The following is a 17,623-nucleotide window of genomic DNA, read 5'->3' on the forward strand; positions in this document are numbered from 1 at the left end:
AGCGTTAAACGTGCACATTGCCAAATTGATCAGCCTGGAGATGCTGCCGTATAGGCTTGTGGAAACGGAGGCTTTCAAAAGCATGATGGCGGCGGCGGCCCGGCGCTACTCGGTTCCCAGTCGCCACTACTTTTCCCGATGTGCCGTCCCAGCCCTGCACGACCACGTCTCCCGCAACATTGTACGCGCCCTCACCAACGCGGTTACTGCCAAGGTCCACTTAACAACAGACACGTGGACAAGCACAGGCGGGCAGGGCCACTATATCTCCCTGACGGCACATTGGGTGAATTTAGTGGAGGCTGGGACAGAGTCAGAGCCTGGGACCGCTCATGTCCTACCCACCCCCAGAATTGCGTGCCCCAGCTCGGTGGTGGTATCTGCGGCGGTGTATGCTTCCTCCACTAAACCACCCTCCTCCTACGCAACCTCTGTCTCGCAATCAAGATGTGTCAGCAGCAGCACGTCGCCAGCAGTCGGTGTCGCGCGGCATGGCAGCACAGCGGTGGGCAAGCGTCAGCAGGCTGTGCTGAAACTACTCAGCTTAGGAGATAAGAGGCACACGGCCCACGAACTGCTGCAGGGTCTGACAGAGCAGACCGACCGCTGGCTTGTGCCGCTGAGCCTCCAACCGGGCATGGTCGTGTGTGACAACGGCCGTAACCTGGTGGCGGCTCTGCAGCTCGGCAGCCTCACGCACGTGCCATGCCTGGCCCATGTCTTTAATTTGGTGGTTCAGCGCTTTCTGAAAAGCTACCCCCATTTGTCATACCTGCTCGGAAAGGTGCACCGGGTCAGCGCACATTTCCACATCTCCAAGACGGACGCTGCCACCCTGCGGACCCTGCAACATCGGTTTCGTCTGCCAGTGCACCGATTGCTGTGCGACGTGCCCACACAGTGGAACTCTACGCTCCACATGTTGGCCAGACTCTATGAGCAGCGAAGAGCTATTGTGGAATAGCAACTCCAACATGGGCGGCGTAGTGGGAGTCAGCCTCCTCAATTATTTACAGAAGAGTGGGCCTGGTTGGCAGCCATCTGCCAGGCCCTTGGAAACTTTGAGGAGTCTACCCAGATGCTGAGCGGGGATGCTGCAATCATTAGCGTCACCATTCCTCTGCTAAGCCTCTTGAGAAGTTCCCTGCAATGCATAAAGGCAGACGCTTTGCACTCGGAAACGGAGGCATGGGAAGACAGTATGTCGCTGGATAGTCAGAGCAGCCTCATGTCTATATCTCAGCGCGTTGAGGAGGAGGAGGAGGGGGAGGAGCATGAGGAGGAGGGGGAAGAGACAGCTTGGCCCACTGCTGAGGGTACACATGCTGCTTGCCTGTCATCCTTTCAGCGTGTATGGCCAGAGGAGGAGGAGGAGGAGGGGGAGGAGGATGAGGAGGAGGGGGAAGAGACAGCTTGGCCCACTGCTGAGGGTACACATGCTGCTTGCCTGTCATCCTTTCAGCGTGTATGGCCAGAGGAGGAGGAGGATCCTGCAAGTGATCTTCCTAGTGAGGACAGCCATGTGTTGCGTACAGGTACTCAGGGACACATGGCTGACTTCATGTTAGGATGCCTTTCTCGTGACCCTCGCGTTACACGCATTCTGGCCACTACGGATTACTGGGTGTACACACTGCTCGACCCACGGTATAAGAAGAACCTTTCCACTCTCATTCCCGAAGAGGAAAGGGGTTCCAGAATGATGCCATACCACAGGGCGCTGGTGGACAAACTGATGGTAAACTTCCCATCCGACAGCGCTAGCGGCCGAAGGCGCAGTTCCGAGGGACAGGTAGCAGGGGAGGCGCAGAGATCAGGCAGCATGTACAGCGCAGGCAGGGGACCATTCTCCAAGGCCTTTGCCAGCTTTCTGGCTCCCCAGCAAGACTGTGTCACCGGTCCCCTGTCAAGGCTGAGTTGGCGGGAGCACTGTAAAAGGATGGTGAGGGAGTACGTAGCCGATTGTATGACCGTCCTCCGTGACGCCTCTGCCCCCTACAACTACTGGGTGTTGAAGCTGGACACGTGGCCTGAACTCGCGCTGTATGCCCTGGAGGTGCTTGCTTGTCCTGCGGCTAGCGTCTTGTCAGAGAGTGTGTTTAGTGTGGCTGGGGGAATCATCACGGATAAGCGTACCCACCTGTCAACCGACAGTGCCGACAGGCTTACACTCATCAAGATGAACAAAGGCTGGATTTCCCCAGACTTCTCTTCTTCACCAGCGGACAGCAGCGATACCTAAGCAATACGTAGGCTGCACCCGCGGATGGAAGCATCGTTCTCTATCACCATCAAAAACGGGGACCTTTTTGCTTCATCAATCTGTGTATAATATTCCTCCTCCTCCTGCTCCTCCTCCTGAAACCTCACATAATCACGCCGAACGGACAATTTTTCTTAGGCCCACAAGGCTCAGTCATATAATTCTTGTAAACAATTTTTATACGTTTCAATGCTCATTAAAGCGTTGAAACTTTCACCTCAACCAATTTTTATTTTAACTGGGCTGCCTCCAGGCCTAGTTACCAATTAAGCCACATTAACCAAAGCGATTAATGGATTTCACCTGCCCTCTTGGTTGGGCATGGGCAATTTTTCTCAGGTACATTAGTACTGTTGCTACACCAATTTTTGGGGGCCCTCGCCTACAGTGTAATCAAATGAATTTTTAGCCCACCTGCATTACAGCTGACGTTACATCAGCTGTGTTGGGCACTGCAATGGGATATATTTATGTACCGCTGGGGGGTTCCAGGGAGCCACCCATGCCGTGGGTCCACAGGGAGTTGTAACTGCATGTGTCCACTTGTAAAGAACCCCGGTCGGACTGGGGCATGCAGTGTGGGTCGAAGCCCACCTGCATTAAGCACGACATTACCTCAGCTGTTATGGGCAATCCAATGGGATACATTTATGTACCGCCGGTGGGTTCCAGGGAGCCACCCATGCTGTGGGTGCACACGGAATTCCCATTGCGGAGTTGTACCTGCCTGTGACTATTTATAAAAACCCGCGGTATGACTGGGGCATGCAGACACCTTGACAGAATGAATAGTGTGTGGCACATAGGTTCCCCATTGCTATGCCCACGTGTGCAGCTCCAGATGGAGGTGGCACAGGATTGGATTTCTCATTGCTTCTGTATAGCATTGTGGACTATCACCCGCCCCTTTTAAAGAGGGTCGCTGCCTAGCCGTGCCAACCCTCTGCAGTGTGTGCCTGCGGTTCCTCCTCATGGCAGACGCACTTATAAATAGACATGAGGGTGGCGTGGCATGAGGGCAGCTGAAGGCTGGGCAGGGACAGTTTGGTGTGCGCTGTGGACACTGGGTCGTGGGGGGGGTTGGGCAGCATGTAACGCAGGAGAAGTGTCAGCTAAGGTATGCATTGCTAATGAGGGCTTTTCAGAAGTAAAAATTGTTGGGAGGGGGGGGGCCCACTCTTGCCGGTATTGTGGCTTAATAGTGGGACCTGGGAACTTGAGATGCAGCCCAACATGTAGCCCCTCGCCTGCCCTATCCGTTGCTGTGTCGTTCCCATCACTTTCTTGAATTGCCCAGATTTTCACAAACGAAAACCTTAGCGAGCATCGGCGATATACAAAAATGCTCGGGTCGCCCATTGACTTCAATGGGGTTCGTTACTCGAAACGAACCCTCGAGCATCGCGATAATTTCGTCCCGAGTAACGAGCACCCGAGCATTTTGGTGCTCGCTCATCTCTAATAGTAAGCCCTTTTGTACGGCTCTGGACATAGTCACGGCAAACCCATTGACTATAATAACTGAATTTAGACAGTTCTTATCTAAACTATACTCCCAACCACAAAACATGCCAATAGAGCAAGTACACACATACCTAAGAGAAACTACATTCCCCACTCTCGCAGAGACATTTTTGGAACATTTGGCTGAAAAAAAATCACTCCAGAAGAGGTTAAAGACTCCATAAAAACACTGAAAGTGAACAAACGTCCGGGGCCGGATGGCTTCACAGCTACTTACTACAAAAAATTCTCTCAGTTTCTTCATACCCATCTAGCAAATTATTTTAATGCAATACCAGATGGTCAACAAGTAGGACAAACATCACTATGGGCAGCTATATCCATGATCCCCAAGCCCGATAGAGATCCGCTAGACAAACAAAACTTCCGGCCTATCTCCTTAATCAATATTGACATAAAACTCCTTACAAAGATCCTAGCCTCAAGACTTAATACAGTCTTACCATCCATAATTGGAAAGGACCAAGTAGGCTTTATTCCAGGCCGACAAGCCCCAGATAGAATTCGTAGGATAACACACCTCACACATATCTGCCAAACTACGGGGATCCCTGCAATGTTGCTTTCCCTGGATGTTTACAAAGCCTTCGATACCCTGAGCTGGTCATACCTGTTCTCAGTCTTAGAACACTGGAAGTTCCCTACAGAATTCTTATCTTGGCTACGAATCCTATATAATTATCCTAAAGCCTTTATCTGCTATAAAGGCTTTTGCTCTGCTAATTTCACGATCCAGCGGGGTACGAGGCAGGGTTGCCCCCTTTCCCCACTCCTTTTAATTTTAGCTTTAGAGCCACTAGCCATAAAAATCCGTAATAACCCCGATATTAGAGGAATTGAACTAGCCGGGGTTCACCATAAAATTAGCATGTTTGCATATGACATATTTGCCATAATATCATTCCCCACATTACGATCCCGAATCTCTTTGCGGGGCTGTCCAGGTTCGGGTCGATCTCTGGCTTGAAAATTAACGAAACAAAATCAAAAGCCTTTAACCTCACCATGCCCTCACGCACACTCTCTCAACTGCAATCCAACTTCTCATTTCAATGGATGGGGAGGGGGGTTGCTGGACTACTTGGGAGTGCACCTGACTAACTCCTACGACTTGTTGTATACACAAAACTATACACCACTCCTCCGCAAACTACGTCAACTACTAGAAAGTTGGAACCGATACCATATATCATGGATAGGAAGGGTGAACTCCTTGAAGATGTTTTCCTTCCTAAACTCCTCTATTTCTTTCGAGCTCTTCCAGTACATGTTACTGGGCATCTCTTCAAAACACTTCAACAGATGACCCTCTGCTTCATCTGGAATAACTCAATCCCCAGAGTATCTCGTTCCACTCTGTTTAGACATAGGCAACAAGGAGGTTTGGGATCTCCTCATATAACAAAATACTACCAGGTAGCCCAGTTAGCCTACCTACATTCCACTATAAATGCCCCTCTTTGGCTCTCCATAGAGGCCATGGAAATCCATCCCCTCACACTAGATTCACTATTGTGGATCCCCCCGACTTACAGACCCAGTAAATCTAATCCCATCATAAAACATTACCTTAAAGTTTGGGACTCCGTTAAAAATTCAAGGAACCTGATCTCTCCTCACCTACCTCTCCTGCCACTCCTACGTAACCGCTTATTTCCACCAGGCCAAGACTCCCCTTTAGCTTTTCAAAATTGGACAAATAGAGGTATTACCAAACTAAACCATTTACTTTCAAAAGAAGGTGTGATGGCGTTCCCCATCCTACAGAAGAATAAGGATTTACTATCCACAGAAATATTCCGCTACTTACAATTAAAAAATTGGTCAACTTCCCTACTGAAGAACACAAAACCTCCATACTCCCTCACCCCCTTTGAATCCTACTGCCTTAAATACCCACAGTCAAAAGGCCTCATCTCCCAAATTTACTCTAACCTTGTTCACACCAAATTCCGCATACAATTACCTTATGTAACTAAATGGGAACGGGATCTAGGGGAGGTTCCGAGCGAGGAGGAGTGGTCTCAGATATGGAGATCTACCAACAGTGGGGCCCGTAAGATACTAATGCTGGAAACTTTATACAAAGTTCTTCTGCGTTGGTATCTAGTCCTCACCCGAATTGCACATGCGGTCCCCAGTTATTCAAAGAACTGTTTCCGAGGTTGTTCGTCCCCCAGTGACATGCTCCATACATGGTGGTCCTGCCGTAGAGTCAATCGACTAAGGATTAGCACGTACTCTTTAATCTATTCAGTAATGTTCCATAACCTGCGCAAAAATCCATGGGAGGCCCTGCTGAACAAAAAAAATAAATAAATCAAGAATATACCCCCAAATTCCAGAAAATTTATTTCATTTATCTTCCTAGCTACAAAACAAACTATTGCCCATTCCTGGCGTAAGGCTACTCTGGATTTTTCCAAAGTTAAACGCCAAATAAATTGGTACCTCATAAATGAAAAACTAACCTCGATAACGGAAGATAAAAGGGATAAATTCCTCAGTATCTGGACTCCATGGATAAACTATAGCTTTCCCACAGCGGGGTTGAATCTATTAACCTAAATCCAGAATTCTGGTGTCTTCGCCCTTTGGGGTATCAGCCTTGAGAGAGAGAGAATCCCCCCTCACCCTTCCTACTCTTCCCTACACCTATCCTTTCCTTGCTACATGGTGAATTGGCCCTGCCTAGGCCATTGTTTATTCTTGAGTAATGTTTTTTCCGACAATAACAATGAAAATGCAACGCACGTTAACATCTGATTGTCATTTTTTTGTTAAAAGTTTATAACTTTATTGATAAAAGGCTGGTAGCTATTATACTGTAACATGATAAACAATCTACTGATAATACGGTTATCCTTAAATGTACTATTGAAAACTCAATAAAAATTATTGTTAAATTTTATTTTTTTTTAATTAACCAAAATTGGACATTCTGGGTCTGACCACCTTCATCACTAGTCGATAGCTGGATAGAAGTAGATGTGTCCGCGGTAGTGTAGCAACTGTTAGTAGATTTCTGCTCAAAACATTTTATTTCTTGAAAAAATGTTGTCATTAGCTGATAGCTACTAAAGTCTTTTGATTCTTATATTTTTCTCTTTTGTGCAGCAGATTTGTGTATATATAACTTGTTAATAGCCTAAATATCAAATATAGCTGAATTCTTTACAAATCTGAAAAAAAAACATAAATTTGGCTTAGCAATCAATTTGACAATATAATTGGTAACTTTGGTATATGCTGCTTTCTGGAAATTCTGAAAACAAAATACACAGAGTATAGAACCCATTGTTACTAGAGATGAGCGAGCACCCAAATGCTCGTGTCCGCGTTAATAGAGTCAAGCTTTTCCTAAAATTCAAGAGCTCTACTCGAGTAACGAACCCCATTGACTACAACGGGAGACTCAAGCATTTTTGTATGTGGGATGCTGGGTCCCGAACTTTTTTTTTTCTCTCTCTCTCACTCTCTCTTTCTCTCTGGGGCGGTGTCGAACACGACTTGATGCTCGTTCGAGTAACGAGCACCATCGAGTATGCTAATACTCGAACGAGCATCAAGCTCGACAGAGTATGCTCACCCAACTCTAATTCTTACCAATGGTTTCATTCTCGTTACTATAATGTATCTGGAATTTCCAGCACACAAAAATATAGGGCCTGAGCTATCTTTTGGGCATGTTATGCTGGAAAACATGGCCATTCACATGAATGGCCACACGATTAAAGGGAGAAAGACAGAATTACCTGTGGCAAAGCATTTTTCTAGTCACGGAAACAACTTGCAACATATGAAAGTTATTATACCTAAAGAAAATTTTAAGTCCCAACATCACAGAAGAATTGAGGAATATAAGCTTCTAACCACCTTCGATACTATCAGAAAGCGGTATGAATGTCGAAGGAAGTTTTTTACATCAGTGGAGATTAGGAGATATAAGAAACCCAGAGCAGAGGTAACACGCTGGCGTGATGACCCCCTAACATCAATTTAAAGACCATAAACCATTCACATTCCTTGACACTGGACTAATTAAGTGTTTACTGTTATGCTCACCTCTTTATGGTATTTATCTAAGTGCTATTAATTACATCACGTCTGTGCCCTCTTATCCTGTTCTGGAATTCGTTTCAAGTGCAAATTAAGCACAACATGTTTGTGCTCTCCCATGTGATCATGTGTATATGTTTTTATATAAATATGTATTTAGATGTGTTCCATTATGCCTGAGGAAGAACACTGCGTGGGTTTGAAAGCTTGCTATAATATCATGTATTTTTCATAGCTATTAAAAAATATAATTTCTACACGATTACTTGGGTTCTCGTCCTGAGAACAATCATACTTTGTCAGCGTAAAAACAGCCTATCAGTGCTAGGATGTTATGGAGATATGTCAGGTACCCAGCGATGTGATTGTTATACATACCAGGGTCCCCGCAAACAGTCAGTCCTCCTCCAAAGCCAGCGGCATCTCGCTTTAGTGCAGTAAAGTGAGATACCGCCACTGCAGAGGAGAAGACGATTAACGTGCACCTGGTGAATAAAATCACATCCTCTGGTTCCTGTCTTGTCCCCACAGATTCTTAACTTAGAAAGCTCTGGAACTAAAAAAAAGTCCAAGAGTGTGTTCCAACAGCCAGAAGAAATGAAGACCCAGTAGGAGAATCTTAAAGATGAGTTACAAGCAAAAAGTATGCAAAGTTGTGTTTGGAAGGTAGCCTGGGGGCTATATGTGAACAGTTTGTGGAAACTGGAAAAATCTTAAAGGAAGAAATTGCCTCTGTAAATAATAGTAGAGAAGAAGCTATCCAGAAACTGCATGAGGTGCAGGAGCAGCTGTAGAATTGCAAAAGAGTTGGAAGCCACTAAGGCATCCAGAGAAGACATGAGGAGTGACTTTACAGATGGAGAGAATAAACTGGCTGCCACTCTGTTTAAGATGAGAGATGCTATTTTGCAAGCTGGAAATTACAAACTGCTTGTGGACCAAGCTGGAGAACATTTGAATCAGAAAAATCTGGAAGAATTGGGCGAAAAAGATGAGTTCAGCCAAAAGGAAAAGGAGTTGTTAACCGAAATAAGAAAGCCGGAGGAAAAGCATATTGGACAACTGCAAGAGAAGAAAAATCTCTTGATTGAGAGCAACCCAAGAGAAGAGTTTATCTGTAGAACAGGAAGCATTAAAGCAGAAGATGAGTAAGGAAAATGTTGAAGAAGTACCGACTGTGCGTGATGTATACTCTGAAGAAGATATTATCAAGGTCAACAAGACAGTGCTAGATGGTGAGGGGGTGCTCAGTTTAGTAGAACATGAAGAAAGTGGAGAGAGCCTGATACTAGAGATCCGTGAGCGTGGAGCTTTGGCCCGGGAGAGTTAGGTCCTGTAATAAGCCCTATGGACTTTAGCACAGGGGTGGGGATATATGGCAAGACATACACAAAATAGCCTGCAGAGGGTTGTAAAAGATATTCTGTGTGCTAATCAACAGAGACAGCTGTATGGTTGTAACTGGAGGAGGTAAAACCTGCAGACACAATGAGCACTGGAAGCTACGATCCTGACAGGGGTTGACGTGCCCTGGGGTGACACCCTGCTTGAGTAACAAGTGTGATGGACTTTGTGCTTTGAAGCCCTAGGCCTGATGTAGGAAAACTTGTGTTATTTAGCGACCAGGCAGCCATGAATAACTTTCTTGAAAAAGACCGTTTAATGGTAGAAACGTCGCATTTTACTGAAGGTAGAAGAATAAAGCATTTGTGATTTTATGCAGCATATTCCTGCTGCCACTGAATTGGTTTCTTTGATGAATATTTGTACTGTGACTATAACAGTGCAAAGACTGATACTTTTGATGTTTTTTAGGTTACCAAAATTAATGAACTTCCTGAATTTTACCCAAATTCTGCCCAAGACGTGGATTACTGAGGTGCGATCACCCATCTAGGTGGAGGACAGATGGCGCTCCCAAGATCAAAATACCTCCTATGTTGGCACAATATTTATACAGTTGCAAGTAAAAGCAAGTCATTTGAAATTCCCCGGATTTCTGCAATGATTACTAATGTATAAACCCAAAAGGAAAATAGGAGTGTGAGCTAATAATAAGCTAACCAGACATACATAAATACATATAACAAACACAAGGAGATAAAGATATCCATTGGATAGGGTTTAAAGTGCACAACAAATCTCAATACAACAGAGAAATATATAGGTCCCAAGGACTAATTGCACACAAACATATGATGAAAGTAATAGTACACATCAATAGTGACAAAATGTACACCGTAGAAACCGAGACACTCAGTCAATGGAGGCCGAGCAGGCTGGAGATCGTTCTGGCTACCTGCCTCCATTCACTGTAAGCAGGCCGTTGTTCATAAAGGAATGATAGCCTCTATGAACAACTGTTTTTATGCCTAAAGTAATTAAATGACAAATTAATTAGCATTCATTGTTCAGTCGCTGCTGGCATTTACATTGAATGATTATTGTTCAGATTCCCGCAATCCAGAGAAAATATTAACAATTATTGTTCAGTGTTAAAGAGCCCTAAGTTTGAATCAAAACCTTTTACAAGCTAATGTAAGGACCTGAAGCTAAAGAGACATTGGGTAATGCCAGAGGACAATGACCCAAAGCACACAAGTAAATCACCTGAAGACTGGTTTAGAAAGGAGTACAAGTCAGTGCCCTGTACATAACCCTATTGATATGCTGTGGCATGGCCTGAGGAGGGCTGTACATGCAAGGCATCCTAGAAATATTGGTGAACGAAAACACAGTTGCAGGGAGGAATGGTCCAAAATCTGTCCTCCATGTTGTACAAATCTTATTTGTAGGTTAAGGTAATATTTGGTGGAAATGACTGCTACTAAAGGGGGGGATCTATGGGTTATTAAATACAAGGGTTTGCTTAGTATTTCTCCTAGCACTGTGAATCTTTGCTCAATAAAAGGCATAAATGATACAACCGTTTGTCTATAATTGTGACTTGGATAACAATCAGACCAATTACTGTTTTGGCAGTGCATTTCCACATATTAATAGGGGGTGTGCAGTCAACCCACAGTGACAGAAGAGAGGGACATCCAACCCCCACTGATCGACTTTTATTACCCATCCTGGGGATAGGTGATAAAGGTGAATCTTGGTATAACACAATGTGCTCTAATGCAGGAAAGATGAACTTTAGACTGCTGTGTTGCCTTTTATACTTATTTGTCCAACCCAAATGCCAGCATTTGAATGGATTCCAGCGGTTATATACCAGTTATTTGATAAACGAGTTACATTTCTTTATCCTATTTGTACTGTGATGGTGCAACATTACTGAACCCTCAGTCCTGTAGATGGCTGAGTATCTGGTCAGAGTTCAACTATAACTATCTGATTACACTTCTGGTTTTATACAATGTGAATCAGAACTGGTAATTCAAGCTGACGAGCTGGACGCCGTCTACCTTCCAGTCACAATCTAAGCATTGGGAGGGACTAAAAGAGAAATCTTACTGGGATCATTGCAGGATCTTAGGTAAGAAGAGCTATAGGAGATAGATTTTTGTTAATGACTTACTAAGTTAGATAATGTAGTCGGTTTATCTGCAGTTCTATGTTGAACCAAATGCTTTTGTAGTGGGTTCTCCCTAATGAGGAACGTCCTCATGTTTCTCTACATACATCAGATATTGTCTGTTACCTACATTATGCAATCATATTTATATTTGTCTTTCCATAGTAACCTTTCCCGGCACCATGGACCTCTCTGATCCCACCACGTTGGTTCTGTCTGTCATTCTGTGCGTTTTTGTTGCCCTATTTTTCTACGGACGGAAAAGTGGTAAATATAATCTGCCCCCCGGACCCAGACCGCTACCCATCATTGGAAATCTGCACATTCTGGACCTGAAGAAACCATATCAAACACTTCATCAGGTAACATTCACATTCAGATTGTATGACTATTGTATCCTGAAGGGTTCAGCAGGCAGGGGAATATAATAAGCTGCATACAGTATAGAGAGTAAATAAGGAGTTGTCCACTCTATACAATACTATCCCTTTTGACAGAAGGGTCAGATCATAGAAAGCTGATCAGGAGGACCAGCAGATGAAACCCTCAGCAATCAGCTGTAATGTCTAATTGAACCCGATAATAAGTGTTTAATTTCCTTGCAGCGCCACCACAGGTGAAATTAAGCATTACACAGTTTTCAGTTAAATGAATGGGACTGTCCATGGGGTACACATACATGGTAGGTCGTCAGGAATAAGAAACTCTTTATAGCCATTTCTAGGCTCCTTTTACATGTATAGAATTATTGCCAGTGATAACAAGTGCTGATTATCGAGATTGGTGCTCACCTTCTGGGCCTTCACACAAGCCAATTCAGACTCAATGGGGGGACCAACGATCATTTCACTTCATAGGGTTTCATCATCAGCAGCATATTCCCCCATTCACATTGGAAGATGTGGTGCCAACAATGATAAATTATTGTGCTGCATAAAACATGTGATCACTTGATGAATAAGAGTTTTGGTTGATCGACAGTACCTTCACAGGGCAAAATCATTGGGAAGTAGAACGTTCCTAAGGGCTCCTACACACTTGCGTTTTTTTTTAACGCTGCAATATCACTACATTTTTTTATAATGTGATCGTCAATGGGACTTTCTAATGTTAAAAAGCCATTGTAAGTTTATGCTTTGTGATTTTTGTGCGATGCGTTTTTAACATTAGAATGTCTCATTGACAATCACGTTAGAAAAACGCAGTGATATCGCAGTGTTAAAAAAATGCAAGCGGGTAGGAGCCCTTAACTGTTCTTGCTTAATCATTAGGCCATATAAAATGCCCTTTAGCTGTAGCTGTTAGATGAGGGTCCTGGATAGGGATCTCACCCAGCCCCCCATCAATTTTCTCTGGGTATTTGGCAATGTGATATCTTAATCAGATAAAGCTCATTGATTTGAGTCTGTAAGAAAAGGTTGGAAGCACCTGGAGGTGATTCAAGGGGTTGTCCCGTGCCGAAACCGTTTTTTTTTTTTTTCAACCCCCCCCCCCCCCGTTCGGCGCGAGACAACCCCGATGCAGGGGTTAAAAAAGAACACCGGACAGCGCTTACCTGAATCCCCGCGCTCCGGTGACTTCTTACTTACCTGCTGAAGATGGCTGCCGGCATCTTCTCCCTCGGTGGACCGCAGGGCTTCTGTGCGGTCCATTGCCGATTCCAGCCTCCTGATTGGCTGGAATCAGCACGTGACGGGGCGGAGCTACACGAAGCTACACGGAGCCCCATTGAGAAGAGGAGAAGACCCGGACTGCGCAAGCGCGTCTAATTTGGCCATTAGACGGCGAAAATTAGACGGCAACCATGGAGACGAGGACGCCAGCAACGGAACAGGTAAGTGAATAACTTTTGATAACTTCTGTATGGCTCATAATTAATGCACAATGTACATTACAAAGTGCATTAATATGGCCATACAGAAGTGTATAACCCCACTTGCTGCCGCGGGACAACCCCTTTAAGTGTTTTTATACATTTTTGGATAGTGGTTACAAAAGTTCTATGTTATATTCAAGAGTAGTAAAAAAAAGAAAGTAGTCAATTTATTTGGCATTGCCATGCCAACTTGGACTGGCCCACAGGGGAACAGGTGAATTTCCTGGTGGGCCCTAAATCAGGAGTGGTCCCCGGTCCCTTACAGCTGCATCAGTGGCACATACTTCAGTAGAGACAGGGCTGCACACAAATGCTGTCACCTTCCCCTTGAAATGTAAGAAGAATGTGGGGGCCAGGAAAAGTTTGAATGGCAATCAGGTAATATTTGCATGTAATTTTGCTGTGAGACCGCAGAATGAATTTTACTGTTGGTCCCCAAACACCCCAGTCTGACAGACCTCCGGTGGTCATCCATTGTTACTGCTTGTAGCTCCTTTTGCAAATTACATTTATACTATTTTAGTGATTGGCTGTCGGGAGGCCACATGTTGGGGAAGTTTCTGCCACTAGAAAACATAATTTTGGCACCGCATCGGAGCAGAGTACACCAGCAGTGATGTGAGAAGGGAAGAGCGGTTGGCAGTGGGGATTCTGTACCAGGCCCCCTTACATGGCCTGCACACAAGAACCATTATCTAACCTGTGAGGTCTGCGGAAGGAGTTGTTGCCCAATGGAGCACGCTTGAACAGATGAAGATTGTTTTGCTTGTATTGCTTGTCTGCTGCCACTTTGTGTCTCATAATTACCAGAATTAAAAGCAAGAGAAACCCTTTGTGCAATGGAGTCATGAACTAATTAGTTTCATGAACCACGGACTGTTTGTTTTACAAAGAACTGTGACTGCTGAATGACCTGTTGATTAAACGTTCATGAATAAGAGGTCCACGTTGAGTAATACTTGCAACAGACTGTTTGCTTATTGCAAGAATGCATCTTCCAAATTATTGGATGTATAAAGTAGATCCAGAGGCTGATACACTGATGCAATAGAGACGGTTATGCAAGGTATGGCCCAGAATCTGGTCTGTAATGGGTAATACCCACTCCACCACTAGCAGCGTGTTCGAGTCCGGAGTCTTCTGTGGTCACCAGCTCCAAACCTACCTTGTTTAATGACTCTCGACCTGCCGATCACCCACACCCTGATAATACCTTTTTTTTTTTTAGGAACCTTTCACTCAAAACGGAATGTTCTACTCTGAATGTGCTCCACTGCTCACTAAGAGCTCTGCCAAACGTAGTATAAGTTTATGTGCGCCATTCCAGCTTTAGACCCCAAATAATAGCTTCATCCCGCTTCACTTTGCAGCTCTCGAAGACGTATGGACCGGTATACACGATAAAACTAGGAGTAGAGGAAGTTGTTGTACTCTGTGGATACGATGCAGTGAAAGATGCCCTTGTCAATCATGCTGATGAATTTTCAGGAAGACCAATTGTGCCAATTTTTCATGAAATAACAAAAGGATACGGTAAATATCTTCTTATTGCTTCATTAGTATTTTTTACATTTTAAATTGAACAGATTCCTATAAAGCTGATTTCCTTCTGCAAGGCCAGGATCAAAGTTACCTGAAATCCCAGCTGCCTAACACCTTAAATGCAACTGGCAATAGCAACTGCCGCATTTCGGGAGGTTGAGAGGATCCCCCCCCCCCCTCTGTCAGCCCATCAGAGCCTGAAAACACAATTACAAGATACTGATGGGTTTGCATGGCAGCCAGACTAACACATGCCTCCAGGTTTGCTAGAAGCATCTGCCTATTATACTGAGCATTGCAAAGTATTATACAAGCAATCAGAAAATTGCAGCTTCTATTCACCTGGTGGGACAAAATAGAGAATGAAATTGTTTAAATCCCTCCTTTCCCCTACAGTGTAGGTCTTATGCCGCTATTAGAGCTACATTCAAACATCGCCACCATCTGAAGCATTGGATTCCAATTTATTCATTTAGATAAGATATTTTTGGGTGCATAATAACATTGCATCAGGAAAAATAGCACATTGGCGACTGATTTTATACGGCACGTGAAAAGATAGGTCCTGCCCAATCTTTTGCCGAGATACATTGGCAGCTCCCATAGAGTTCGATCAGAGCTGAAAAAAAGGGGCAGGAATTTTTCCAGTGTCCAACACAGCAAAAAGATTACAGCTGCTTATATTTAAGCATTTGAAGTAATTCCGAGGATTTCTGTCGACCGAGGGATTTCTGCGCTGCAGCGTATTTTTTCGCTGATACACCACAGCTGGCCATGTGAATGGAGGAGAAAAAGCTAATTAAGATCAGGACTTAATTGCGGCTATTTGTCTTTCATGCAATTTTTAACGGCATAAGGCCTCCTGCTCACAGGCGAGAGCAATATCGTATGAGTCACGAATAGAGATGAGCGAACGTACTCGGTAAAGCACTACTCGTCCGAGTAATGTGCTTTATCCGAGTACCTCCCCGCTCGTCCTGAAAGATTCGGGGAGCTCCGCTGCTGACAGGTGAGTGGGGCGGGGAGCAGGGGAGAGCGGGCGGGAGAGAAGGAGAGAGAGATCTCCCCTCCGTTCCTCCCCGCTCTCCCCTGCAGCTCCCCGCTCCGCAGCGCTCCCCGAATCTTTCAGGACGAGCGGGGAGATACTCGGATAAAGCACATTACTCGGACGAGTAGTGCTTTACCGAGTACGTTCGCTCATCTCTAGTCACGAACCAATATCGCTCTTGCAATACATGGGAAACCCCTGCATGCAAGGCATTTCCATGTGAAAACAGCCTAGCATCCCTGTGGGGGTTCCCTTCATCCCAATGCTTTAAATTGGGCAGCAGTAGTGCCGCCCCATTGAAAGCAATGGGGGAAGATTGCGATCCTCTGCCACTGCTGTGACAGCTGTGGCAGGGGATTCCTTCATCCCCGCTGGGAGTCCCACAGTCACAGCAGTGTCAGAGGAGCACGATCTTCTCCCTTTGTTTTCAATGGGCCGGCGCTACTGCCGCAAGCCACATTGACAACAACTTGAAGCCCCTGAATTTGACAGCATCTAGCGGTTTCACATCCAAGGAATCCCCTGCTGCAGTTGCCACAGCTTTCAATGAGCGATATTGCAAAAAGAATGGTCATGCTGCGATTTTTTTTTTTTTTTCATGCAGCATCGCTGGAGTGAAAACATCGCGAATGAGAATGAAACCATTGAAATTCATTCGTTTTATAATCATGTGTTGTCACTCATTCATGCATCGCACGAAAAATGTGTGATTTCTTTGCCAGTGGAAAGGGGCCCTAAAGGGTGAGCATAAAAACGTACACAGTCATGTGAAAGAGGCCTTAGAATGAGAGCTATTTGTTCTGCAAGAAAAAGGACATTACAGTTTTGGACAAACAGAGCTTGTTCTATTTCAAACATGTTTTTTTTTTATCGGTAACACAAACTTGTGTTCAACAAAAGATAGTAAAACAGAAAAACTCTAGATATTTGATAGTGTAATCCTACCACCCACAGCACATAGTTAAGATATTTTTTTTATTGCACAGTGCCTGAGCTCGTTTTACCTTGGTAAGTTATTCCTTTATATCTGAAGATCCCAGCTGTTTTTTTTCTCATATAGTCATGTGATCTCAATTCCGAGCAGCTCAGATTTTCTTGGGGTTACGTGTTCAGTTTTTCAGTCTGTATGATGCTGTTGCATATACCTTACTATCTATAGGCGCACACAGGCACTTCTATTACAGTTACTATTGATGGTCACACAGTTCCTTTCACATAGTTATAAGAGAGGAGGTCACAGCTCCTCCTGACTGTATACTTATGCCCTGCAGTTTATTTAGGTGAATAAAAAGGTAATGAAACTTAAACTGTCCTCCCAGCAGACATAAATAGTATAGCCTGTAGCTAATGTTATGCTGATGCATCATGGGATTGATTTGAAAGTGAAAGTAAAAAATCTCACCTTCATACAGTGGGCTGCAAGGCATGGAAGTGGCTGCAATACACAGAGGGGACTTCCAAAGTGCAACAGGCAATCAGGTTAGGGAGGCAGGAAGAAAAAATGTGTTTCTTTCAGAGTGGCCCATCAAAAACTAATAAGTTTCAACTCTGATCCCTTGCCAATCCGGCGCCACCACTTCCATCCTCACCACTGGGCTCTTTACTTTGATTACAATGGTAACCCTCTCTCTGACTGCTGCAGTGAATATCGTAGCTAGCTTTAATGGACTCAAGATGTGTACTGATGAGGACAATCATTGGCAGCAATGGTCCCATATGTACGTAATACGTCACTACTACAGCCAAAGTAAGGAGGGCAATGATGACAGGACCAACAAGGGACTA

At 44.7% G+C, this 17,623-nt stretch overlaps 2 protein-coding genes across 2 annotated transcripts in view; one reads left to right on the forward strand and one right to left on the reverse strand.

The window, feature by feature from the left end:
• LOC136620929 (cytochrome P450 2K6-like) overlaps window positions 1–17,623 on the reverse strand; it is a 218,197-nt gene that overhangs the window by 160,569 nt on the left and 40,005 nt on the right. The window lies entirely within an intron of this gene.
• The window catches only part of LOC136620959 (cytochrome P450 2K6-like), a 45,473-nt gene continuing 39,065 nt past the window's right edge, over window positions 11,216–17,623 (forward strand). The window contains exons 1-3 of the mRNA XM_066596094.1: window positions 11,216–11,333; window positions 11,538–11,734; window positions 14,619–14,781. Of these exons, the coding sequence (XP_066452191.1) occupies window positions 11,555–11,734; window positions 14,619–14,781 (343 nt within the window). The 5' untranslated portion in view covers window positions 11,216–11,333; window positions 11,538–11,554. The remainder of the gene's footprint in view (window positions 11,334–11,537; window positions 11,735–14,618; window positions 14,782–17,623) is intronic.

This window comes from Eleutherodactylus coqui, chromosome 1 (genome assembly GCF_035609145.1).
Source record: "Eleutherodactylus coqui strain aEleCoq1 chromosome 1, aEleCoq1.hap1, whole genome shotgun sequence".
Taxonomy (NCBI): domain Eukaryota; kingdom Metazoa; phylum Chordata; class Amphibia; order Anura; family Eleutherodactylidae; genus Eleutherodactylus; species Eleutherodactylus coqui.